Source organism: Drosophila arizonae, chromosome 4, assembly GCF_054131065.1.
Source record: "Drosophila arizonae isolate 15081-1271.41 chromosome 4, UAZ_ARI_1.0, whole genome shotgun sequence".
NCBI lineage: Eukaryota > Metazoa > Arthropoda > Insecta > Diptera > Drosophilidae > Drosophila > Drosophila arizonae.
The window spans coordinates 14,671,740-14,697,316 of record NC_142924.1 but is presented as its reverse complement, the minus strand read 5'-3'; the positions used below and the strand labels follow the sequence as shown (position 1 = coordinate 14,697,316).

The following is a 25,577-nucleotide window of genomic DNA, read 5'->3' as shown; positions in this document are numbered from 1 at the left end:
ATTATATAGCCTTATAAACACTTCAGACAAATAATGCTCCAGACGCTGATTATATATTTATAAGTATGTACATATATCTAGATATATTTATATACACATATATGATTCGTGACTCTCTTGCCAGCAGGTGCAGCTGAGGTCGAGACTGTTTAAAGTTTTGCCTGAACCCCTACTGCCATTGACATTGCCTGTAAGTTGAGTTTGTCACTTTGCGGTTTTCCTACTTTTCACTTACAGTTGTGTATATACATACACATATAAATATACGATATACATATATATGTAGGTATACTTACATTTATTTAATTTATGGCCAACTTTTCGTGTGACCGAAACAATAAATCTAACGAAATGCATATAAATTAGAAGCGCAAAAGCATTGCAGTTGAGTTTAACCGACTGTTAGATATGCTGTTAACTTGAACTTTAAGATTTATAACTATATTGTTATTGTAATAGTCATTTAGTCTTGCATATGTCTAGCAAATTGAATATTCACTTTTATCATCTATTTCTGGGCTTTGCCCATCGCCTAGATCAATCAAACTATTGTCGAATTGAACAGTTAGATTGTTGTGATGTCTTATATACGCCTTTTGCCAGTTTGTTTGCTGGGTATAAAAGAGTTTGAATGCTGTAGGAGCTGCCCAAATGAAAGGCAACTGGTTCTGGTTCCGTCTCGAGCGTTGATTCTATTTCTGGTCAGCTGAAATGCTTTGAAAGTCAACTAGGAACAAACACACAACAAACAATACACACACACATACGAAGACAATGTCATTATCGTGTATTGAAAGCAAAACTGTTGATTTGTTGACTGCAAGCGGATGTGACATATGAAAAGAAACGATGAGAATTAGCCTAGAGCCTCAAAACTACAGCCAGAACCATAACTCGGGATCATTTCTAGACAATTTGCCTACATATATCGCATATGCACAGATTATCATGATTATTAATTTAATTCATTTTTGCTAAAATGTGTTTTATTATTCAGGTTCATGCGCACAGCTCCAGACGCCCCTACAATTAAATGAGTGGAGAGCTCTGGGCCCTGAGAACAGCTGTGGCCCAAGCATTGATCTATGGGGGTATTACATAAACACGATCTGATCTCGGGGCCCATTGTGCTGTGGATAATGGTGAATGGATATTAGATAATGCCTAATGCCCAGACAAAAGGCTGGGCCGAATTAGTTTGTTTGCATTTATGATTTAGTTAGGCGGAAACACTGGACTGCTCGATGGGCCGTATGGAAAATGTCTTTGACTTCTCGATCTGTCCAAGTCGATTGTGTCGCTGTAGAAAGCCTGCTCCTAACTTGATATGTGGCCATGACTTTGCTTTTAGCTTGTTAACAATCGATTAGCCACGACGCACCTGAACGTGTTTTTCTGCTCTAAAGCTTAGAACTTGTCCTTGAGCGCTCCACAGTTCTGGGCACTTTCGAAATCACTCAAATAACATAAAGCTTCACCTCTTACAGTTTTATTATTATTATGTTCTATTATTATAGCCAACTGCGAGTTCCTTAACTTGGCTCAGCTGTGATATCATCTATTGAAATTGGCTTGGCTCGAGCACATTCCTCGTCAGGTATTAAAAAAATCTAATATCCATTTGAATAACTTGCAAATATCACAATTGTTTATTATTAATTTGGATTTATCTTTCCTAAATATACATTCACACACATATATACATACATATACATATATACACAATACATTCCACTTAAATACTATGAGTACAAATACTTTGCAACAATTTGTGTAGATAGAGAGTTTAGCTTCTTCGATGTAGGCAGACTGCCACGCCCAACAGCAAGGCTAACCTCCAGCTTAGGGTAGCGGGACTTGCAGCTGAGCTTTGCTCGGCGGGCAGACGGGCAGCCACGACCAGCTGCTTCTCGTCCAGCGTGGGCCTGTAGCTCCAGTCGATGGCATTTGTCTTGCAGATGTTGGCATAAACACGCGCCGAGATCTTCGGAGTGCGCGTGCGTTCGGGCACCGAGAAGTCCACGTGATAGAGGCCGAACTTCTCGGTGAAGCCCGCCTTCCACTCGAAGCTGTCCATCAAGCTCCAGGCAACGTAGCCACTGACATTTGCGCCATCCTCAATGGCGTCCAGCACGGCGGACAGATAGAGATTGTAGTAGTCCACGCGGGCATAGTCCTCCAGGCCGCCTCGATCGCTGACGCCATTCTCAGTCACAATGATCTCCGGTGCATTGTACTCGCGATGTATCCACATTATCAGATTGTACATGCCCTTGGGATAGACCTGCGGGGGAGCGAGATGAAGAAGGGAGTTTGTGGTAGGTAAATCTGTTTTGTGGTTCATTGAACTCGCGCACCTGCACAGCCACCACCCTCGGCTGGGATCCACCCCAATTTTAATCTTGGCTAAGTAGTGGCGAGCCACCCTTGGCGAGCATGTCCATCATTCACTTACTGTATAAATCTAATTGTGGCCAACCCACTTGGGTATTAGCTCATCCCAGCTAATTAGCGAGTCCGACTCGTGACCCGTTCCCCACTTAATTATAATGCGCAGCTGACTTACCTTAAGCCACACAGATCCAGAGCCGGGCCAGTCCACGCCAGCTTGACTCTCGACGACGCCCATATCGTGATTGAACGAAGGTATGGGAAACTTGCCAGTATTGTTGTGCCCGTTGGGTGTCACCAGGTTGGTGGTGTAGGTATTGATGCCGAAGAAGTCGGAGGTGCCTCTGATGCGATGGATCTCCTCGGTGGTGAACTCGGGCAGACGCGACCGTGCTCCGAAGCCTTGCTGCTTGCTCAGATTGCGGATGCGCTCGATCATCACCTTGGGGTAGTTGCCGTGCTTCGAGAAGATCGGATGAGCAAACCAGCCCACATAGAACTGCATGGCACGCTCGGAGGCTTCGCGATCTTCAGCTGAGTCGGGATCGCGCGGCTCCGGCCAAGATGTGTCCAGAGTGATGCCAATGCGTCCGCCCTGACGGTGCTTGAACTCGTCGCGATACATGTGCACCACCTCGGCGTGGGCCTTGAGCAGATTGTGGGCGCACAGGTAGGCGGGGATGCCTGGGTTGTTGTAGGCGGGTGCCATGAAGTCGACGCCGTAGGCTTGCTCGCAGATATGCCACGGCTCATTGATAGTCGTCCAGAGCTTGACGCGATCGCCGAACATCTCCAGCACGAGGCGTGCATAGTCCTTGAACAGCGGTATTATCTCTGGATTGGTCCAGGCGCCCATCTCCTGCAGCCGTTGCGGCAGATCCCAATGATAGATGGTCACCATGGGCGTAATGTTATACTTGAGCAGGCCGTCGATCAAGTTGCTGTAGTACTTGATGCCCGCCGTGCTCACGTGGTTCATATAGCCCCCAGGCATTATCCTGGGCCACGACAGCGAGAAGCGATAGGTGCTCACATGCAGCTCCCTCACCATTTCCACGTCGCGTTGCCACTGCAATTAAAGAGAATTGTTCGATTGTCGTTAGGCTGACTTGTGGTCAAGAATCTGAAGTATTTCCGAAAAGAAAACCAGTTGACCCCAAAACCGTTTGGCGACATATGCAAACCACCATATGGTCATTTGGCTTGGATGTGAGATCTGATTTGATTCGTTTTGTTGTTCTGCTTGCCAACTGCAATACAATCTGGCTAATTTTGTGTGTTTTCGCATTGATACAACAATTCGTTACGGTAGCTGTTGGCCTACGACTACGGCCCGGACAATGGTCGGGAGGGGCGTTTACCTTTCAGGTGAGTACGCTAAACACCTGGCTCTAAGTGGCATAAGTGGGCATATTATGCCAGCATGGCGTATCACTAATTAAATATAAGCTAGACGACTTGGCACTCATTCAATCCCACTGTAATCTCCACTTGACATGCCCGATGACATTGCCAGCAGCGCAAGTGCACAATGCAGCTCGAAGCAGGTTTCATATAGTCATAGTCATATTCACATTCAGATTTATATTCATATTTATTTTGTTTATATACTCGAGAATAACCCTGACCGCCTCTGCTCGGAATCTAGCATATCTGGCATATCTTTTTGTCAGCATCTACCAAATCGGCAGTTGCTTTTGAAAGATTCTAATCGGCATTCGATAATCGACATATTTTTGATTAGTTTTAGCTACAGGATACGATCTGAGGCCAGTTTCCAGTAGCCAATGTTGATTAAGAACTGTCCATTATATTTTCTAATCAGATATGCCACGCCCCATTAATCGTACCATATAATCTATAGGTGTTTCTCTAGAGCAGGTGAGCTGCTAATGAATTGCACAATTTGTTCCGAAGTGAGAGATATAGATATAGTTTCAACCACGCCCTATCGATCGAATCTACAATAATTTAGAAACTTTAATTCAGGTGTGGCATACACTCGGACATATATCTCAAATTTTTAATCGCTTGCCTCAAGACCACCGTAAATAATATTTATATAATCATATTTATATCGTAAAAGATAAAGTAAGTTTTGATTTGGCACGCCAAAAGTGGGCGTTGCTAAGAAACACTTTATTATATTAGACAAAACACACAAGTTTGTATTGAACGTCAATAACGTATAAATTCAATGAAACCAATATGCTCTCTTTATAGGGAGAACGAGCATAGGAATTCCAAGCATTTCCTCGTAATCTGTATTTGGTGTATTTTCAAGATTTAGCTCTAATTAATTTCTGTGTAGGTTCAATCTTCAGAATTTGCTTCACAATTTTTATCTATCAGGGAGGATTAGGGATATTTGAATTTCGTATTAAGATTACCATTTTTGAGATATATTTAATTAATTTAATCACCATACATTTTTGCATAAAATTTTCTAAATTATATTTTAACAACTTTGCAAATCAGATCTCTAAATTCTCTCCATTAATTCACTCGAAATTCTAATTGCGATTAACTCTAGCTTTAATACATTTTTATGGTAATTTTGAGCAGTTGTAGATACGGATTAATAATTGCCCATTCATTAGATACCAATTCATAAACCAACTCAAGTATTTAATCTGCGAGACAGCGCATTGATAGAGCCAATTAGCGCTAATTTATCAAAGGAGCATGACATTTAGTGTTCGTTTGTCGTAGTTATTAAAGTTAGTTCAACTAACTTGCAGATGTCAGTAGAAGCTCACAAAGCACAAACAAAAATGAGAACAAAGTGCAGCTGACTGAGCGGAATTTGCATAGTTTATTAAATATCGGACATAAATCGGAATCAGTGACACAGGTAAATCAAACACCTGTGCACTCAGTTAGCACGTGTGAGAGAGAGAGAGAGAGAGGGAGGGCAGACAGCTGCTCAGCGTTTGTTTTCAGCACAGATTATTACGCTGATTAATGAATTGAATGCGTATTGCTAATGACTAAGCCAGTGGCTGAGGAAAAGTTTAAGTGTGGGCGAGGTAGCTGTATAAATGAAGTATGATAGGTCCGCTTCGCTACTACATATTATTATTATTATAGTTCCAGTTCGATTACCTCAACTTTAACCCTTGAGCCATGATGCCACCATCATTCAAATTAGAAGTTTTTATGAAGCTATTGTCTGTATGCCTCACCTGATGATAGCTGTCCGATGATACGTCTCCATTCGATTGATCAGCTATCTTCTCAGGACTTTTGTGTGTCATATGGTCCCAGATTGATTCGCCTTTGTCATCTGCATTCCAACCACCTTCAATTTGATATGAGGACGAACCAACGCCCCAGAGAAAATCTTTAGGAAAATGTCGTTTACTGCTCGCTGGATTTTCCACGGTACTGTTGGCAAAAGCAAGCAAAGAAGAAAATTGGATAAGTTGTGTGTATGTACATATATGTATATAGAAATGTATGTATGTGTGTATGTATGTATTTACCCTTTCTTTTGCCTTGCTACTCCTGCTAAACTGTCGTAACTTGGAACTTCCAAATTTTGTTTTCTATCTGATTAGCCTAACATTTACTTTTTGAATTGCAATTGGTCTCTTAGCGACCTTTCTATTTAACAACTTTTTGGGTTTTGGTTGATTTGTCAACAAATTAACAAGGTTTGACAATCAAAATGTGACCAGTTTATCTGGCTATAAATAAAGACAGACCAACATACATACATACATACATACATTGGTATCAACCTATATGAAGTTCAAGTTTTGGCAATGAGCTGTTAAATATGTTGCAAATTCTTTGAAATAAAACCAGCCAAGCTGAATTGTTTGTTGTAAGACAAAAAATAAATAAATAAATATGACAAAATTCATATACATTTACATGTTCATTCATGTTCATTTTTATAATTTACGAACAAGTCATGTCTTGGTAAATTTAAATTAATAACAACAATTGCACTTTATGACTATAAAAATTTGATGCAGCTGCAGATAAGCAGCATGATTCGTTTACACACAAAATGAAGGTCAATATTGAGCCGTGAACATGGTAAATAATTCAAATGAAGCTTCAGTTAATTTTGTGTTTAACTAAGCCTCGATTAATGCCAGATTAACTTACGCAGCATCGATGCAGCGACGGCTCTGCTCCAACACCAAAGCAAAGAGCGCTAGTTTTATTAGTTTAAGCCACATAATAACTAATATTTATTGATTTATGTTTAATTTGTATTTATTATATATATATTTTGTATTCAGATTCACACTTGATCCTTTGCACTACACTTGACACAACTCTGCAGCAACTTCAGCGTTCAAATATTCCGTTGACTTCTGCGAGCTGCCCCACTTGACGCGCGCTTCAAGTTTTGTTTTTGGCTGTGATTTGAGCCCGTTAGCGAAACGTTAGCGAATGATTGCGGCTGCTTTTATATCCTAGCATTTAAAGCACAATGAACGCCCGCTGAGAACGACTCACGAGATGAAAAAAAAAAAAAAAAAAAAAAACAAAAGCAAAACAAAACGCAAATCGACGAGCGTTCGAAACTCACCTCCGAACGAGTTGCGCTCAGCGGCAACAGGTGTGCGTGTTGTTGTTGTTGTTGTTGCTGTTGCTAGTTATATTTTTATTGTTTCTGTTATTTTGTGTTTTGCCGGTAGCCTGCTGGATTAGTGAGATGAACGAGAAATCCCCAATCTGACGACGACAGCGACGATTCACGCAATGGGCGTTGCGTTTCCAATGGAATTATTTAAATTTGTCATCATCTGGTTTTGGTTTTTTATTTTCTCTCTCTCTCACTCTTCCGTATAAATTTCGCGTGCATTCGCATCTATAAGCATAAACAATAAATTAATTTGAATTATAGCTCTTAGTATGAAGTACTTGATATTCAAATTCGGTTTGAATATGGAATAGCTGCCGCCATAGATCTAATTGTTATGCCAATTTTCTAGTCTCTCACACTTTTCCAATTGATTTCATTTGCCTTTTATTCGGGAACAGGCGAAACAGATCTCTGTTTGAACAAGTGACAGATAGCTACATCAGTTGCTCAGATAACAAACAGTATGTGGAGCATCAGCACAGGTGAGCGAGCCAGCGAGCGAATGAGAAAACATGTTGAAAAGCAATTCAATCAACGGACTTCCCTATCGCTGAGATAGCGCAGAAGTCGAGAACTTTTCTACGTCTTCAGGCCAACAAACAAAAATAACAGACTCATTCAAGCTCATAATATATATGAGTACTATTCATTTACCTGTCGATGCTGCAGAGCTTGAGCTGGGTTTTCCCAAGCTTAAGCCACACATTAACCAAGAAGTGGTAGAGTTAATAGGACAGGCCAACAGGATTTAGTAACCATGACGTAACTTAAGAGAGACTTAGGGTAGATTGATAGGCGAGATTGGCGAGGTCAGCTGAAGGTCAACTTCTCAGCTAAATTTAACAAACGAAAATAGCTTTAGACGGCTGTAATTGTATTTTTAGCTATATTCTTAACTCTAATGTTTTGAATGAAAATAGCATCGTTCAATAAATTCTGGCAATAATTCAATTCAATTGCAATTCAATTATAATTTTATTGACTTGTTAAATGATTTCTTGAGCTTGCCGCATTTTGTGGTTTTATAAATACTCCATTTATTTTAAGTTTGTATTTTTATTTATTTTTAGCCTTTTTCTTAATATACGTGCTTCACACTTAAACATTCTTTTAATGTAAGTCATTCAGGCCGTTAACCCACTGCCACGCCTACTCTCACAACTGTATACAGAATAAAATTCAATGTAATTTGCCAAAACGTATCAAGTTTAAACAATTTTATTTTTAAATCAAAAAATTTCCTATCAGCGATTAAATGAATGCAAAACTGTATGAATATTTGCAAAATTTCTCCGATTACCATATCGTTTGAGTTTATGTTAATACCTGTTGCAGTGATTAATGATCATTTGGACTAGCCAAGTCTTATTTTGTTGGCACTCAACGCACTCAACGCATTTATTCAACCGGTTTTTTTTTTGTTTATTTATACAGTGCTGTCGCCAAAGATTGTGATTTTTTTGGTACACACGTGAAGACGTCTTAAAGTGGAAGCTGGTTTGAATGACTCATAATTGCAAACGCGAAAAAAATCACCATGCGCAGAACTTGAGATAGTTAAATACACGCATCGATACAGTAAACACGTCAATACTGACGGTAAAAAAAAAAAACCCATAAGCATACATATATACTAATTAAAAATGTTTTTCCCTTGGTAAAGGCAACTACGAATACAACTACAAATATTTACTTATTAATAGAAACGTTAATTATTCTAGTATATTGTGTCAAACGCTGTTCAGCCAATTTATATTTGAATTTCGTATTATATATATAGTAACATTCTTTATTAGTTAAATGGAATATTACAAATTTATAGTTATAAATAAAAATGAAATTATCTGGAATATGAATAGTTTCAGTTAATGCATGCAGACTTGAAATAACCAGTGGTGAGTGATATTAATTATATTCTATTAATGTTGATTTATTAATTAGAGTTAAATATCATAAAATATAAATAATTGTGACTGATGCAATATGAGTATTTTTTAAATAGCGCGCCGTTATTATTTAATATCAGTTCACTTATCGATATGCCATGCATGAAATCGATGTTAATTGAGATTTTTTGAGTATCGATACTAGAAGTCGATACTTTGCACTGGCAAAACGTAAACAACTGGCAACACGTGCGCGGATTTTACAAATTATTGAATAAAATGGAATTATTCACAGTAAATCGGTAAATAAAATTAATTATTTTGTAATACATGCGAATTTATTTATAATTAATATTCACAGATACACCGAGGATCAGAGTAAACTGGCACAGGGCAGTGGCGAGGCGGCAAATGAAGATGAAATTTTGCAAAAGCTTCTGCAAAAAGCCGAAAAGCGTAAACGGAAACATAAAAACATCGAGGAGGCGACAGTAAAAGAGCCAGAAGCAGAACAATCAGATAAAGCTGTAGAAACAATAGTGCAAACAGAAAATGCAACAGAGCAACAGACAGAAACAGCATCCGCTGACGCCAAAGAAACGGAGGAAGAGCCTTCGCATGATTTCCAAGTGCTCGGAGCGGATTCCTCAACGGCTAAACGACCAAAAGTGGAAATGGTATTGCCAAGCTGGCTGGCACATCCCACAATTATCGAAGGAGGTTTGAAAGCAGCTGACAGTGCCGATGCGGAGGCAGATGCCGCATCCATTAAACAGCTGCCCTACCTGGAGAAATACATCCGCAGTGCACTAAAGCAAATGAAGATCAAACGTCTCTTTCCGGTGCAGATTGCCGTTATTCCTTGGATACTGGAGGCGCAAGCTAAGCCCGAGCCTTTTCGACCAAGGGATGTCTGCGTCTCGGCACCCACAGGCAGTGGAAAGACTTTGGCTTTTGCCATACCCATTGTCCAGCTGTTGGCCAAGCGAGTGCAATGCAAAGTACGCGCCTTAGTGGTGTTACCTGTAGCAGAGTTGGCTTTACAGGTGTATAAAGTCTTCAGCGCACTGTGCAGCCTGACAGAGCTGGAGGTGTGTCTGCTATCCAAGCAGCATCGCCTGGAGGATGAGCAGGACAAGCTAGTGGAACAGTATAAGGGTGTCTACTACTCCAAGGTGGACATTGTGGTCACTACACCAGGTGAGTTGTGAAATTAACTGCCTTACAAGATTCTTTAATTCGCATGTTACTATTTTAGGTCGTTTGGTGGATCATTTGCATGCCACAAAGGGCTTCTGCCTAAAGTCCCTAAAATTTCTGGTCATTGATGAGGCGGATCGTATCATGGACGCTGTCTTCCAAAACTGGCTCTATCATCTGGATGCTCATGTCCGTTCGACAGCTGATCAACTGCTGACCGGTGTGCAGGCGCCGCTTTGTTACCAGGAGCTGCTCAATAGTTGGGGTAAGCAGCCGCATAAGCTGCTCTTCTCGGCCACGCTCTCCCAGGATCCTGAGAAGCTGCAGAACTTGCGTCTGTTCCAGCCCAAGCTCTTTACCACGAAGCTTACTATGCCAGTTTTACAGCCTGCACTTGACAACGCAGAACTGCCTGATCAGACCAGTACATTTATTGGCAAATATACAACGCCTGCGGAACTAACGGAACAGTACTGCGTGACGGAAATGCGACTGAAGCCACTTACGCTGTATGCCATGGTGCTTTTAAATAATTGGAAACGGTTTTTGTGCTTTACTAACAGTGCCGACACAGCCAACCGTTTGGCCTGTGTGCTCGTTCATCTGTTCAAGGACTCGACGATACGCGTTAGAGAGCTATCCGCCAAAATGTCTGCAACAAAGCGAGGCCATCGCCTTTCGGACTTCGCTCGTGGCAATATTCACGGCCTCGTCTGCTCGGATGCATTGGCTAGAGGCATTGATGTGCCAAATGTGGACGTCGTAGTATCCTACGAGGCGCCGCGTCACATCAAGACGTACATACATCGTGTGGGTCGTACGGCGCGTGCTGGCCAGAAAGGCACTGCCATAACGCTGCTCACGGACAAGGATCAGGCGAACTTTAAGAAAATGCTCAACGAAGTAGGCAAATCAATGGGCGAGGAGCTAATCATCTCTCCGGACATTGAAGTCGAACATGCAGCCATCTACAAGAGTGCTCTGGAGCTGCTGCGCTTGCGCCAAGAGAAAAAGAAGAGCGCCATCAAGGTGCAGAAAATGCGCATTAGTCGCAAAGCAGATTTGCACAAGAAACCTGAAGCGGAGATGACTCTCATGGAGAAACTTCAGTTCAAGGTGGGTGTCCAAGAGAGCAAGGTGAAAAAGACGACGAAACATGCCGTTATAAAGACCCAGAAGCCGACTAAACGCCAACCCATTAAAGAGTAAATATGTAAAAGTCTGTCGTGAGGGAATGTTCAATAAACGTAAATCTATAATAAAATGTATTTATAAAGGAATCTTATCTACTGATAGAAACTGGAAATTATAGAGATTTGTAATCCCAGAGTAAGGCAGAATATGAATGAGTCTGTGTCTGGCAACATTTTTATTGGGCAACACATGCGCTTGGCAACATTTGCGCTTTGCAACACTTGTGATTGGCATCGCAACAATTGCGTTTGGGAACATTAAGACTTTGGCAACATGCAAGCTTGTCAACATTCTCGTATGGCAACATGTGAATTTGGCAATGGATGACTTGGAGAAATGCAATAAAATGACGAGAGCTACAATAAAAAACGCAAAAACACGGGTCTTGGGTAAATACCTGTTACATAGAGCTAACTGAAAGTATATTTATATGAATAGCTAAAAGTTCAAATGTATTGAAATATATTATGTATGACTGTCTTATCACTGTGAGAGAGTCAAGAGTCAAGTGATTCCCCCACGGGTACATTACCGAAAGCATAAAGAAAATGTGACAAAGCATAACATATTTTGAATACTCTTTCAAGCTAAGCTTGGAATTTAGCTTATCAAAGTAAATAGTAATAAATAGGGCATAAATGCAAAATTTATAAATACATAAAAGATATCGATATAAATTGTAATAATAAATAAAATATGATCTACTTTGGGATGTGTTGTAATTTACTAGCCTAACAAATAAGCTCTAGCAAAATAGAGTACCTCCGGCTGCCCTTATCGGGCTATTTAAACAGTTCGCTAGTCAGAGCGAATCTCAAAAGTTAAACAGCCAACAAGATGAACACATCAGCAATCAAGTTTCTGACCATTGTAGCGCTCTCCACATTCGGTAATTAATCACATGAACAGTCAGTCGCCTCTCAGGAGCTCTCGCTAATCAGCCAAATCTCTAATAACTTATAGCACTGTGCGCTACGACGCAGGCGTTGACCATTGAGCCGCGCAGCAGTTGGGGAGCAGCGAGTGCTCGTTCGCCCTCGCGCATCAATGGCGCTGTGGAATACGTGATCATCCATCACTCGGATAATCCCAATGGATGCACCACATCACAGCAGTGCCAGCGCATGATCAAGGCCATTCAGTCGGATCACAAGGGCCGGCGCAACTTCAGCGACATCGGCTACAACTTCATTGTGGCCGGCGATGGCAAGGTGTACGAGGGTCGCGGCTTCGGGCTGCAGGGCTCCCATGCGCCCAGCTACAACCGCAAGAGCATTGGCATTGTCTTCATTGGCAACTTTGAGAGCAACGCGCCCAGCGCCCAGATGCTGCAAAATGCCAAGGATCTCATTGAGCTGGCCAAGCAACGTGGCTATCTGAGGAGCGACTATACCCTGCTCGGCCATCGCCAGACCAAGGCAACTGCTTGTCCCGGCACTGCGCTCTACAATCAAATTAAGACGTGGCCGCACTGGAAAGAGATTTAGAGGTTTAGAGAATTCCAGATATTGACTGGACTACGTATTTAAGTAGATTTAAAAATACATATTAAATAAGAAATAAATACTATAGTATATATACATAAACATTAGTATGTACTTGGATTCTATTTCTCAGAAATCTTGCCTAGAACTTAATCCCATCTCATGATATGGATTACTATGAATTCTAAAAGACTCACAGAGCTAATTTAGTTTTATAGCTTAATTCCTTATATACGATTCTCTTTGAACTATGCTCAAAATATACTTTTGCTATAAAAATTAGTATATATTTAGAACTTTATATTGATTAGATCTTGCTTTAAATTGCAATTTCAGAATCTATCTCTGACTATTTAGAAGCTCAGACGTCAGACTTAGAATTTCACCTTTAAGTGTGTTTGCAAGCTGTTTAAATACATATGTATGTGAACATGCAAACAAATTGTTTTTAACTTGATACAGTAGAATCTATTTATGGTTCTACTAACACCTCAGAAAGAAAAGAAAGAGCATGTTTGCTGAGCGATTCTACAGAATATGCTATGATCAGCATCCACCTATTTGCTGAATTAATTGCACGTTTTCCTATATGTTCTGTGTGTGAATTAATTGCAATGGAATTATTTATTTAGCTGTTCATAATCATATTAGAAGATCTCTCTTGAAAGCAAATATTTATGAGCAGCTATTCAATATTTGGTATTTGGAACAGCTGTTAAAGAAATTTAAAAAATATATGTACATATAAAGAAATTTAAAAAATATACATATTTTATATAATTACATACATATGTATGTGTATATCCAATCTTAAAGAAGTCTTGTGTCATCAAGCCAAGCTTAAGCAATGCAAATGAGCTGGCCTTGAGCTGCACTCGGCCCAAATGGGCTCAGCCATGGGTGACGAAAAAGGGCTCAGCTCCTTAAATGGGCGATTGCATTTGAAAAGCAAATGCAATGCAACTGACGTAATGGCAGGGTATATAATTAGCTAAGCTGCTGACAACATGGAACAGTGAACAGCTAGCCAGCGGCAACAGCAAATCCTCGCCAGACACTACACAAAATGAAGCTGGTGAGTGGAGAAGGAAAACGATTGTGGAGCACTTCTTAGCTAATGCACTATTTGCAGCTCATTTTCAGTTGCCTCCTCCTGCTGCTGGCTGCGATCGTGGTTCAGGCCAGCGTTTTACCTGCCAGCACTGGAGTAGCCATTCCGGCACCGGCTCTGGTTCCCGTGGCTGCGAGTCATCAATTTGTGGCGCGCAACTACAATGGCTTCTATGTGCCAACGACGACGACCACAGCTTGGCCAGCTTGGACGTCCTATCCGAATACCTACTATAAGTACAGCGGCGGCTACCCCACCTATACCTATCCCGGCTATAGCTATTCCTATGGCTACTATCCCAGCTATCCCGCCTATGGCTATGGCTATAAGAGCGTTTGGTAAAGGGTGGCAGAAGGGATATATAAATATATTATTGTGATAATCGACAACTTTACCACTCATACAACAACTTTACAAACTCATAAAGTATTATGTACTCTGATAAACATAAAATATATAAAATAAAATACTAAAGACTAAAATTTTCGCTAAAATGCATCTTTCCTTATTAACTTTATTTATTCAGGAGTAAAATGATAAAAAAAACTTTTATTTGGGCCCATAATATATATAATTTAAATAGTTAAGCATTAAAAGATGAAAGGCGCATTGGCTGCAGCCAGTTGTCCAAAGCGTGGAAAACCAAAAATTGAGGGAAACGCAGCCAAGCCCGACGGAGTGGCTATCAGACGAGCAGCTGGTGCGAAGGCAGCATTGAGTTGATTGAAGTAGTCCAAGCGCTGGCTGCTCGAGATGGCCAAAGGAGCAGCTCCTGGAGCGGCGAGACCATTAAAACCAGTGGCTGCCGTGGACAAGCCAGGAGCGGCAGGCAGCAGAGTAGCAGGCTGAGCAGCAGCCAGAGTCGCTACCAAGGCCAGCAGTAATATGTAGAGCTGCAGCGAATCGGAGTAGAATAATGAGGATTTTAGTTTAGATGAAAATACCGACTTCTTGATGTGTTATACATCCAATTGGAAATCTGTATATGTAAGCTATTACAAATATCAGTAAGTGTTAGCTTTCATATATTCATTCCCAAGTGGATATATACAACAGCCTGGATCTGCCCACCTTTTGCTGCATGTTGTAAAGGATATGCCCGTGAGAGACTACGAATGTTGAATGTGCAAAGACTTGATGTGGCCATTGGCTTTTATAACAGCTGAAAGATCTTGCAGTTCCGCAGAGCTCAATCTGGACGTATTTGGTCGAACCATTAGGCAAATTGCATGCCTTTTGATATAGATGATGTGGTTACGACATGGCTTTGTCAAAATTTGGATAAACTCGGATTGAGCGAAACTCAAATGCAGCTCCAAATAAAACGTATATGCAAAATATGAAGCAAAAGAACTTAAGATGACATAATACGATTTCTAAATTGCTTGATAAAAAATATCTATATGTATAATGTAGATATTACTGACTCTTCCATATTTAGTTTACAAAAATAAATCTTTAAATATAATAAAACTCTTTTTGTTTTATATGCTCGCTTCACGTTTTTAATTGATAGAACAAATATAATATTAATAATAATAATCATAATAATAATTATAATAACTATTGTATTCGTATTCGTATCGTATAAATGTAAATCATATTCGTATAAATATCTCGTGTAATATCTCAATATGTTTATAGCTGCTTGGGTTACGTGAGTTACCTGTTGATCGATCAGTTTTGTTCGATTTGTTTGTTATAGGCGCTTCAATATGTATTTATGTATGTATGTATGTATGCAGTTAATTACGTCTATATGTATGCATGTATGTATGCAGTTAAATAATAAACACTTTAGGCTAGTTACACTTTGTATGGTATGTGTTAGACGATGCACTTTGGATAGTTATTGTTGATGATAATTATGATAATACATATGTATGTATGTATATTTATATAACACTAAGCTAGACGACATTTAGCATAGGCATTAATTAGTTGCTTTCGTTACTTAGAGGATGAGTATTTGGATTCAAATATTGTTAATGTACGTAACAAACGCTCTATTAGTTATCGTAATCGTTAGTCGTTACTGTTATCGAATTAAATTTAGCATAAATAACTAGGTTAGTTGGTTGAAATAGTTGCAAATCTCTCAATTTTGCTTTATATACAATCGTGACTCGACTTCATTTAATAGCAATTCATATTTCGTCGGAGCGCCATCTAGCGGTCAATAGACTCGGGCAGCGCAAGTCGTTTGGTTTACCAAAAATCAAAGGAGGTCCGTAGGCTAAAAGCATGTACATAAGATCACAGTCTATTGTTTAGTCTAAAATATATGTATGTATATGGCAAATGAGTTTGACTAGACCAACAGACAGACAATTACTGAATTGGACTGCAGAGGGCAGGGGGACACGAGGACGCGACTTGCTCTACCAAAGCACATCGTAATCGTAGACGTGCTCGGACGAGGCTATGATCAGACACTTGACGAACTCATCAAAGGTGCGTTTCAGTTTCCACTTTCTCGGCTTGCGCAGCAGCTGCAACGGCTTCAGCTTGATCTTTCGCTTCGGCTGCTGATCGTTCGCCGCGTGCCAAGGACTGCTCGGGGTGGATGTGGACTTGGATTGCTGCTGCGGCACATTGATGTAGTCATGCGGCTGCTGTTGCTGCTGCTTCTGCTGCTGCTGCTGCTGTAGGCGCTGCTCCTGATAGTAGTGATTGAGATTGGTCAGGTAGTAAAAGTCGCCATCGTTGATGACATCGATCTCGGCATAGTTGCCGCCATCGCTCTCTGGCTGCTCGGCGAGTGCTGGTTTGCTATTGCATGAGGCCTTGGCAAAGAGTTGATCAAATCACATGTTTTCATCGAACTTTGCGAAATTGTTGTCCTCGTTCCACTGGAATTTATTGGCATCCGCATTGCTGGACTGCTCCTCCTGCCCGGGCAGCGGCTGTTCGTCGGGTGACTTAAAGAACTCATCGTCCTCGAAGGGATCCTCTTGCTTTTTGGCAAATATATTAACCGATTCGGATTTTTTGATCAGCTCCTGGCGCTGCTGCAGCTTGCTGCTTCGCATGTTCTGCTTGCGGCTGGAGGCTGAGGGCATTGCTGGCGACGCCTGCTCCTTGTCGAAGTCGAACGAGGCCTTGGCGAAATCATCCTCAAAGGCGGCATCATCGAACTGCGACACCTTCACGTTGTCGTCGAAGCGCAGCTTCTGGGTTATGGGTGGCGTCTGACTGGCAGGAGCCTCCATATCGAAGTTGTCATTTCGATGCTGCAACTGCTGCTGCTGTTGCTGCTGCTGTTGCAATTTCTCGCGCTCCGAGAAGTCGTTGGAGAAGCGGAACAGCGACTTGGAACCCACCGTGCTGCTGGTCGAAATGAGTCCAGCTGGCGTGGAGTTGCAGCTGGATGCAGTGCCTGCTGGCGCTGGAGGTGGTGAGCTCTGATTGAAATCCGACTCAAAGCCATCATCGAAATTGAATTTTGTGCCACCGCCGCCGCCGCCAACACCGACGCCAGCTGAGGATTCACCGCCACTCATCATGACCGCCGTGCTGCTGGCATTCGATCTGGGCGTCGGTGTTTGCTCATAGCTATCCACGAAGCCATAATCGCTGTTGGCGCCACGTGGCCGGTTCTGCCCAGGCAGCTTGGCCAGTGTGGGCGCATGGCGCTCTTGCTGCCGGCGCTCGCTCTCCAGCATGCGCTGGTGCATCTCGTGGCGACGTCGATTCAGGCGCTCGAACTTATCCTCATCTGTGGGCGGCTCGTCGTCCACATAATCCTCGTCGTCGTCGTCATCGTCGTTGCGCTGGCAACTGATGTAGTCGTAATTATCGCGCACGCCACGCCCACTGCCATAGCGAGCGCCGACTGTGGCCAGATCCTTGGTGCTGCGTGCTCGCGTCTTCTTGCGGAATCTGTGAAGGATGTTAGATGTGAGTTGGGAACAGTTTTGCATGCACTTCCGGCTTCCACATACCTGCGATCCTTCTCGCCATCGGAGGGCGTTTGACCCAAGGCTGCGGCCCGGCGACTCTCCGCCAAACGACGCTCAGTCTCTGCAGCGCTGGCTGGTCGCTTCCACGATTTCTGTCCAGGCGGCGCGGGCTCTGAAGAAATGTGATGCAGGTTGATATCAATATTTGAATAAATCAATTAAAGGTCTTGACTTACCCTCACCATCCCATGGACTGGAGCCGCTGCTCTTGCGTAGACGCTGTGGCGCACCTGGCACCACCTCTGCGCCTAATTGACTGGGTCTTTGCAGGCTGCGCTGCCTCTGGAAGTCCTGCTCCGAGTCCTGTTCGTAGTCAATGTCGCCGGTCACCCGCAGCTTTGCGGATGACGTGGCCGGTTTGCGCAGCGATCGCGTCTTCAGCTCCCGATCCCGCTCACGATACTCATCCCGGCTGTCCAGGCTGCCGTAGACATCGCCGCCACTGCCGAAGCTGCGTCGCCGTCGTGACGAGCTCTCAAATGACTCGACGCTCTCGTGATCGAACGACTTGCGCTCTCGCTCCCGTTCCCGTTCTCTGTCCCTGCTGTCCCGCTCGTATATATAGTCGGGTCGTGATTTATAACCCATTCCCATGGGCGATCGTCGCTCATCGTAGACGTTCTCGTACTCAAATTCGTAGCCCGGCCGCGCATAGTCTCTGTACTCACGTTCCCTATACTTGGAACGTTCCCGTTCCCGATCTCGAGGCAGCGGCTGTCCACGCTTATCATATAAGGGCGCTGGCGGACCATAGCTGGAGCGCTCGTAGGCGCTGCGCTCAAAGGAGCGAGCACGCACACCCTGCTCCATCTCCTGCGGTGACCAGGTGTGATGTGCCGGATGATGATACCAACTGGGAGAATCTGGAAAGGGAGAATTGAAGAAATGAAATGAGTGAAGGAAATGAAGAGGGGCAAGCTGGAGTACTTTAAAGAGAAGGCAATACTAGGAATGAAAAGGAACGTATGTAACGGAACAGAATCTCTGAGTGGCATAAGGGGAATGCTTGCAATGGAACATACCCAATTCAAAGTTGTCCCTGCTGCGTGAGAGTCCATGCTTGAACTTGCGCTGGGCATGCTCCCGATCGCGGCGAGCGCAGAGCTCAGCATCGTAGCTGAAATGGAAAGTAGAAAGGAATAATTTTCGCCCACTTTGGCATAGGATTTTGGCACTTACTCGTAATCCTCGTCGCAGGAGTTGAGACGTCGAGCGTGTCGCATGTAGTAGCCATGTGCATGAGGATGCGGTGCCAGCTGCGAAGGCGGTGGCAGATTGCGGCGCTGCTGTTTAAGATATTCGGGCGTCTCATCATCCCAAGGACTAAGATCTCGCGAGGAGGAGGACGTCTGCTGGCGTTCCTTTTTGGCCCAGCGACGCTGCTGCTGCTGTTTGGACCAGCCGCCGGCATCGTCGCGCGGATCCGAGCTGCAGGGTGACTCCGCGGTGTCCTGTTGCGATGTATTGGATGCGGGTGGCGGTGGCAGGGTTAGACGTGCCTTGCCCTTACCACTGCCAGTGGACGGGCCGGACATCTTGGGTGAATCGAAGGTAGCCCAGGAGGGCTTATCGCGGTCCCGATCCCGGTCGCCCTGCATCTGCTTGGTGGCCGTGTCGATTAGCTGGGACACCGCCGAGAGCTGTGAGGGCACTGGCGAGGCAGCCGCCTGGCTCATTATGGGCGCTGGCGATTTCTGCAGGGGAATTGGCGAGGTGCTCACATCGTTGAACTGCGAGGGAGTGTGCAGACTGTGGGAGGGCGGCCCACGAGATGGCGCCGCCGAGGATGTGGCCGGGGAGGTGCGATCACGTGAGTCGAGCGACAGATTGGAGATGGCACGCTGCATCAGCTCATCGATCTCGATGTCGTCTCTGCCCGCGCAGCCCGGACCGCTGATCACGGTTAGGAATTTGTTGTCCTGCTTAGGGGGCAGCAGCTCCTCGGACTTGAACTCTGGCTTCTCCGCGCTGGTGGACAGCTTCTCGTACTGATCCTGTGCGCTGACCGGCTCTGCATCCTTCTCGTTACTATCCATGCTGCTCTCACCGCCGGCATCCTCATCGTCGTCGTCATCATCATCGGCCACAGTCAGCGCCGAGGATGACGGCTCGGCGGGCAGGCCGCGACTATCGACGAGCCCACGTCTGTCGTGGCCGCTGTCCATGATCTGGCGAATGTCCTGATCCTCGTTGAACTCATCGCTGAACAAGTCCTGCAGCAGATCCTTCTCAGCAGTGGCCACAGCTGGAGCAGCGCTTGGTGGCGGTTTGTCAAACAGATTCTCCACCAGAATTATGTCACGCAGCGCTGCATAGCGATCCTTGGCCTGGGCCACCACTTCGGTGATTTTGGTGTCTATCTTGGGCGGGGGCGGCTCCATTTCCAGCTCAGTCACATCAATGTCCAGCTGAGCAAGCGGCTGTTGTTGTTGTTGCTGCTGTTGTTGTGGTTGTTGCTGCTGTTGCTGCTGCTCCTGCTGCGTCTCATCCACGGGCGGCGGCGTTAGGTCGCCCATGAGATCTGTCTCCTGCTGCTGCTGTTGCAGCTCCTGATCGATGATTTCTCGGAAGACCGCATACCGATCCGCAGGTGGCACAGCCGGCACAGCTGGCACGGCCGGGCAAACAGGCGCCTCGTTGAAGTTAGCAAAGTTGGCCACAAAGGAATCCTGGCCCACATCCTCGCCAAAGGTATCATCGAACTTGGCCACAAACGAGGTCTGCTGGTCAAAGTTGACTTTGAACACGGCTGCCGTGCCGGCGGAGGAGGAGCCGGCCGTAGCCGGTGACTGCAATGCCTGGGCGGGACTCGCCCGGGATTTGGGCTGCGTTTGGTCGTTGCTCGCCTGCAGAAACTCGGACAGGTAGGCGGTCAGCTGCACTAGGGTCATAGTGCTCAGCTTGCTGGCGGGCACATTCAGCTTGACTGCCAGCTCATCCATGCCCAGCGTGAGCAGCTGGGCCAGCGTAATATCTGGCGCTAGTGCTGCTGCCGCTGCTGACTCCTTCTGCGACTGTGCCTGGGCAGCCTGGGCCTGCAGGATCTCGGCTTTGTTCTCGTAGATGTCCTGCGGTCGGCCCAATGAGGCCTGGCGCTGTGGTCTCGCGCGACTGCTGCTGCTCTGCGTGGGCGGGGGCAGCAGCGGCGGGGGCGTGCCGCCCAGGGGCGCCAGATAATCGTCGTCGGTGTGGCCTGGCTTGCGTGGTCGACCCGGGCCAGGAAAGTTGCCATCAGAGCGCCCGACGCGCCGGGAAGGCAGAGGAATGGGCGGTGCATCGGCGCTGCGGCGCAGCTGATTGCTGCTATGGTTCAAGTACTCGTAGCGACCGACAGGTGGCGCTGCGGGTGAGGGCCTGATCACCAGATCGCTGAACTGCTTCTTGGGCGGCAGCGGCGGCGGCTCAGCATAGGGCGTGGAGTCCGGCCGTGGCGGCGGCTCTGGCGCTGCCTCGTTCTCGCTGAGCGAGTCGCTCTCCTGCAGCCGGCGCATGTTGACGCTGGAGCCGATGCCGCTGGCGGAGTCGCCGCGCTTCGAGAAACGCGCCTGGCCAAATAAATGCGGCATCTTCTTGTTGCTAATGCTCGAGATGACATCCAGAGGACCACCCACATTGACGACACTGGCCACGGGCGTTGGTCGATGACGCACACTGCTGCTGTGGGGCAGCGGAGCAGGCTCCAGCCGGGAGATGTCCGCCTGCCAGCTCTCCGAAGACTGCGTCGGCTGCTGCTCTGGCGGCAACTGCACCTGGAGTGGACCATTGAATACACTAGCTGGCGCTGCTGTGCTGGCCACTGGCTGTGGCACATCGAACTCAAAGGCGTCCAGCTTGGCAAAGAGATCGCCATCCTGGAAGGGATCCGGATCGCTCTTTTTACGCGTGGGTGAGAATGGATCGGTGTCACGTGGCAGCAGCACGGGATTGCTATCCTGATGCTCCTCCAAGGGATTGGTGATCGTCGGCTCTGTGGTATAATAGTTGACGGATTGGTTAATAGGCTTGGACAGGGCTGCACTCTGACGTAGCATTAGCTTTAGTTTGGCAGCCGAAAAGTCTTCGACTTGGCCAAGATAAAGAGACGGAGTCTGGGTCTGGGAGTGGGAATGCGACTGGGACAGAGACAGGGACTGGGACTGCGCTTGGTGCGGGGGCGTGGGACTTGGCTGGGAACGGAAGCTGTTGGAGCTGTTTGTTAGTAGCAGGTGGTGTTGCCCAAGGCTTGCGGTGGTTATTAGTGGGTTAGTTGTGGTTGTTGTGGTGCTGCTGCTGCAACTGGCGGCGTTACCTGTGCAAGTGCAAATGTTAGCTGTGTTAGTAGTCGGGACTGTTTCATGGGCGTGGTCAGTACCTGAGCCAGCAACAGTTGCTGCTGCTGTTGTGTTAGTAGTTGTCGTTGTCATTGCTGCTGTTGTTGCTGCTGCTGTTGCAGCTGTTGCTGTGGTGCTCTCCTCAAAGATCGAACTATCCCTGCCACTGAGAAAATCGTCAAAGTTATCGCCCTGACTGGAGCCAAGCTCCTTCAGCAGCTTCTTGGGCGGATTCTTAAGCTCTTGGAAGAAATATTTCTTATCGACATAGGGCCGTGTGCGCCCAATGCCCAGCGGATCCAGATCTGTGAACGCATCTGGCGAGCCACACAATTTCAACAGAAGCAGAGCGAGACAGAGATAGAGAAATGGAGAGAGAGAGAGAGAGAGAAAGATTGGGAGACTTGCATCAGTCACTGTTGGCAGAGACTCCAAGTAAAAGGCGTGCAATTGGTGTCAGAGAACTCAAGAGAAAAATGCAACTGAAGAGCTTTAAATCAAGACTAACTACAAATTGAATGCACAAAAACAACAACAGAAACAACAAAAGGAGCATTGTCTTATGGGTTAGTATTACTCATTTATTTATTATTAAATCTCAATTTTAACAGAGCTGCGCAGCCACGTTGGATGGAAGGATCTAAGGGACTTGGGAAGCTAAGCTAATTAATAGTTTACAGCTATTGTCCCCTGCAGGCTGCAGTTCCTGTCAAGTTTAACACTCAACAGTTTAACATGGCTCTATAACTACATTGGAATGTTATGTTATCTTAAATTTTAATATGTATTGGAAAATAACGTTCTGTTTTAACAGAGACTAGAAAATGTAAATGATCTGCTGCCGCTGTTAACTGAATAAAATTTGAAAGCGCTTGTAAATGAATTAACAGCGGGCAATTTTGATTCGTTTGCTAAATGAATTTTCTTTCTTTTCTTTCTGTTTTCTTTTATTGCTTTCAATGGATGCCAGTTTACAGCCCCGCCCAGCGCCAGCCACGCCTTAAACTGATATCTGTTCGCTGTTTAAGCTAGTGTAGTATTTCGCTATTTCGCTGAACGCAGCCAATTGACTGCGGCTCATTGAGCTCATCTGCTCGAGTCTCAGTTGACAATTGTCGCGGCTGTAAGCCCTGACCTGTAACCCCTCGACCCTCGCCCCTTGCATCCATTGTGAATGGCAGCTCTCTTATGGCAATCATTTTTCTTAACGAACTTCGATTTTGTAAGCAACTCACCCGACATGACCGCTGCAGCTGTAGCTCCCGCTCCCGCTCCTCCTCCTCCTCCTCCTGCCGCTGACGACGTCGTCCCATTGGCTGCGCTCTCCGTCTCTGTTAAACTGCTCAACGCACTCAGCCCCACATCGATGGCTGCTGCTGTCGTAGCTGTGGCAGTTACTCCTGCTGCCGTTGCGGACGCTGCTGAGATGTCGCTGCTCTGCTGCGTGGGCGTGGCTGAGGATTCCCTGGCTGCCAACGGCGCCATTGGCATGCTTCCGAGCACGGCGGCAGCTGACATGGGCGTAGGCGTGGCGGACACCTTGGTGGTATCGAAGACATCGTTCTGCTGCTGCAGCTCATGCAGCCAACTATCATCATCATCCGCCGTCTGCAACGTGGCCGGTGAGCCGCTCGCACCAGGCGCTGGCGATAGCAGCGTATCCAGAGCAGCGCTCTCTGCCGTCTTGTTGGGCTGTTGCTGCTGCTGCTGCTGCTGCTGCTTGTGTCGAGTGCGTCCGGACTCGGGTGGCGGCGGCAAGATGTTGTACGAGGGCACATAGATGAAGGAGTCGCCAAACGGATCATCCTCACTGGCTGACTTGGCCAGGCCATGGCCGGATTGAGTTGTGCCCGGCTCATTGGGCGTAATGCGCTCCATCTGGCTAATGCCACGCTGCAACGAGGTCAGCTCCTGCTCCAGATCAACCAGGTCTGCCACAGATTCCGGTGAGATCTACAAAGCGAGCAAAGGTTAGTAATGGTGGAAGAGAAATGCAGACTCAACTGTCGCTTACCTCCTTGGCTGCTCCGCTCTTGCTCACATCCAGATTGACCCCCAGCCTTGTTAGGCCAACGCCATTCGAGGAGTTCCCGCCGAGCATGCTCAGATTAGCTGCATGCGCTGCGGCAGAGGAGCTGCTGCCGGAGGCGAGTTCGTTGTGGCTCGCTTTCAGCGAGGACAGGGAGGCCAGTTGGGTGGCATGATCGTGCATGGTCTTGCCCTGGATCTGCTGGCGTGCCATTTCGATCTCTTTCTTTTTCAGCTCGAAGACGACCTGGAAGAGATCGCGCATGGCCAGCACCACCTGGCTGGCCGCCTTGTCCGTCTTGATGCCAAAGAATCGATGTCCGCTATCCGGCGAACCAAATATGTAGCCAAACGCACGCGAATCCGTCATGTCCTGTGCTATGAACGAGATCTTATGCACGGGATGATGGTAAAGCGAATCGCTGGTCTTCTCATCGCGCAACCTGAGACCATCGATGGTCACATGGATGATGATGCGCTGCTTGTGCTCGCCGGCAGCGCGTATGGCCATCTTCAGGTCCTGCAACGCCTCCTGGCACATGCGATCGCCACGCGCCTCGCCCACTTCCAAGATGCCAATCAGCTTGGCCTTGAACTGGACGCCATCGCCAAAGAAACGGCCGGGATCATTCCGATCTGCAAAATGCAAATTTATACATGAGTATACACATGCCTATGTATAAGTGTGTGTGTGTATGTGTGTGTGTGTGTGTGTATCTGCTGGAAAAACAAACAAACGTTTTGCGTAATTCGTTTCCTCTGCGCCGCTGCTGCCGCTGCCAATACCAAAAGTCTGCGCCAACGAGAGATTCGAGGATGCTTGAAGTTTGGACACCAGCGATTTGACCATTTTATTAGCCACAAACGCAGCTCAGAACATGCTGAGCCTTCGTGCTTATGTATTGGTGTGTATCTGTGTATTTGCTTGCGCCCCTCTGTGTATGTGTGTGTGTGTTTATGTTTGTTTGAGTGACATTCAGGGCATTTCCATGGCGCACAGACAAAGGCCAACAACGCGCACAAGCACCAACAATAATAACAAATGAAACCGATTTGAACGCGACGTATTTTATTTAATTAAAAAAAAAACTGGCGGAAGAAAAACAGAAACAAAATACGAGAATGCGCCCGCATTCGCAGCCGCAGCGATTCGCGCTCTGGGAATGAATGAATGACGACAGCGCTGCGAACTGCGAACTGCGAGATGCTGCGGTCGCTGCTGTGGGAGTGGGCAGAGCAGAGCACAAATACAAATCACGCACAGGCACAGATACACACACATGCGAGCACACATAAAAGGCACTGGAATTTTACTATTATTGTGCAGTATATTCAATGCAAAAATGAGCAACAACAAAATGTGTGCTTAGAGAGCGGCAGCAGGCAGAGAGAGTGAGAGAGCGAG

The 25,577-nt window shown here is 45.8% G+C and overlaps 6 protein-coding genes across 6 annotated transcripts; 3 read left to right on the top strand and 3 right to left on the bottom strand.

Annotated features, from left to right (window-relative positions):
* Positions 1-1,616: 1,616 nt before the first annotated feature.
* LOC108612985 (myrosinase 1) lies at positions 1,617-6,834 on the bottom strand. The gene is made up of 4 exons (XM_018006131.2): positions 6,511-6,834; positions 5,577-5,778; positions 2,567-3,460; positions 1,617-2,284 (listed from the first exon to the last, which is right to left on the bottom strand). The coding sequence occupies exons 1-4, from the start codon at positions 6,582-6,584 to the stop codon at positions 1,787-1,789; spliced, it is 1,668 nt and encodes a 555-aa protein (XP_017861620.1). The 5' UTR covers positions 6,585-6,834; the 3' UTR covers positions 1,617-1,786.
* Positions 6,835-9,026: 2,192 nt separating this feature from the next.
* Dbp73D (putative ATP-dependent RNA helicase Dbp73D) lies at positions 9,027-11,351 on the top strand. Its single transcript, XM_018006125.2, has 3 exons — positions 9,027-9,185; positions 9,245-10,083; positions 10,142-11,351. The coding sequence occupies exons 1-3, from the start codon at positions 9,163-9,165 to the stop codon at positions 11,290-11,292; spliced, it is 2,013 nt and encodes a 670-aa protein (XP_017861614.1). The 5' UTR covers positions 9,027-9,162; the 3' UTR covers positions 11,293-11,351.
* A 693-nt stretch (positions 11,352-12,044) lies between these two features.
* Positions 12,045-13,046, top strand: PGRP-SB1 (Peptidoglycan recognition protein SB1). Its single transcript, XM_018006149.2, has 2 exons — positions 12,045-12,166; positions 12,241-13,046. Exons 1-2 carry the CDS (start codon positions 12,115-12,117, stop codon positions 12,762-12,764), a joined length of 576 nt encoding a protein of 191 aa, XP_017861638.1. The 5' UTR covers positions 12,045-12,114; the 3' UTR covers positions 12,765-13,046.
* Positions 13,047-13,749: 703 nt separating this feature from the next.
* LOC108613003 (uncharacterized) lies at positions 13,750-14,354 on the top strand. Its single transcript, XM_018006155.2, has 2 exons — positions 13,750-13,836; positions 13,894-14,354. The coding sequence occupies exons 1-2, from the start codon at positions 13,828-13,830 to the stop codon at positions 14,212-14,214; spliced, it is 330 nt and encodes a 109-aa protein (XP_017861644.1). The 5' UTR covers positions 13,750-13,827; the 3' UTR covers positions 14,215-14,354.
* A 52-nt stretch (positions 14,355-14,406) lies between these two features.
* Positions 14,407-15,213, bottom strand: LOC108612328 (uncharacterized). Its single transcript, XM_018005206.2, has 2 exons — positions 14,944-15,213; positions 14,407-14,765 (listed from the first exon to the last, which is right to left on the bottom strand). The coding sequence occupies exons 1-2, from the start codon at positions 14,953-14,955 to the stop codon at positions 14,463-14,465; spliced, it is 315 nt and encodes a 104-aa protein (XP_017860695.1). The 5' UTR covers positions 14,956-15,213; the 3' UTR covers positions 14,407-14,462.
* Positions 15,214-15,355: 142 nt separating this feature from the next.
* On the bottom strand, positions 15,356-25,451 carry Dab (DAB adaptor protein). Its single transcript, XM_018006119.2, has 9 exons — positions 24,911-25,451; positions 24,159-24,808; positions 23,380-24,097; positions 22,186-22,461; positions 19,014-22,122; positions 18,857-18,951; positions 18,011-18,697; positions 17,817-17,946; positions 15,356-17,754 (listed from the first exon to the last, which is right to left on the bottom strand). The coding sequence occupies exons 1-9, from the start codon at positions 25,020-25,022 to the stop codon at positions 16,680-16,682; spliced, it is 6,852 nt and encodes a 2,283-aa protein (XP_017861608.1). The 5' UTR covers positions 25,023-25,451; the 3' UTR covers positions 15,356-16,679.
* Positions 25,452-25,577: the final 126 nt, after the last annotated feature.

Excerpts from the sequence above, each read along its gene's own strand:
- LOC108612985 (XM_018006131.2), bottom strand. The coding sequence starts at position 6,584 with ATGTGGCTTAAACTAATAAAACTAGCGCTCTTTGCTTTGGTGTTGGAG. Across the intron at positions 5,779-6,510 it reads CGTCGCTGCATCGATGCTGC|TACCGTGGAAAATCCAGCGA; the intron begins GTAAGTTAATCT and ends TTTTGCCAACAG. Across the intron at positions 3,461-5,576 it reads CATCGGACAGCTATCATCAG|TGGCAACGCGACGTGGAAAT; the intron begins GTGAGGCATACA and ends CTTTAATTGCAG.
- Dbp73D (XM_018006125.2), top strand. The coding sequence starts at position 9,163 with ATGGAATTATTCACAGTAAATCG. Across the intron at positions 9,186-9,244 it reads GAATTATTCACAGTAAATCG|ATACACCGAGGATCAGAGTA; the intron begins GTAAATAAAATT and ends TAATATTCACAG. Across the intron at positions 10,084-10,141 it reads CATTGTGGTCACTACACCAG|GTCGTTTGGTGGATCATTTG; the intron begins GTGAGTTGTGAA and ends TTACTATTTTAG.
- PGRP-SB1 (XM_018006149.2), top strand. The coding sequence starts at position 12,115 with ATGAACACATCAGCAATCAAGTTTCTGACCATTGTAGCGCTCTCCACA. Across the intron at positions 12,167-12,240 it reads TGTAGCGCTCTCCACATTCG|CACTGTGCGCTACGACGCAG; the intron begins GTAATTAATCAC and ends AATAACTTATAG.
- Dab (XM_018006119.2), bottom strand. The coding sequence starts at position 25,022 with ATGGTCAAATCGCTGGTGTCCAAACTTCAAGCATCCTCGAATCTCTCG. Across the intron at positions 18,952-19,013 it reads TCCTGCGACGAGGATTACGA|CTACGATGCTGAGCTCTGCG; the intron begins GTAAGTGCCAAA and ends TTTCCATTTCAG. Across the intron at positions 18,698-18,856 it reads CAGGGACAACTTTGAATTGG|ATTCTCCCAGTTGGTATCAT; the intron begins GTATGTTCCATT and ends CTCCCTTTCCAG.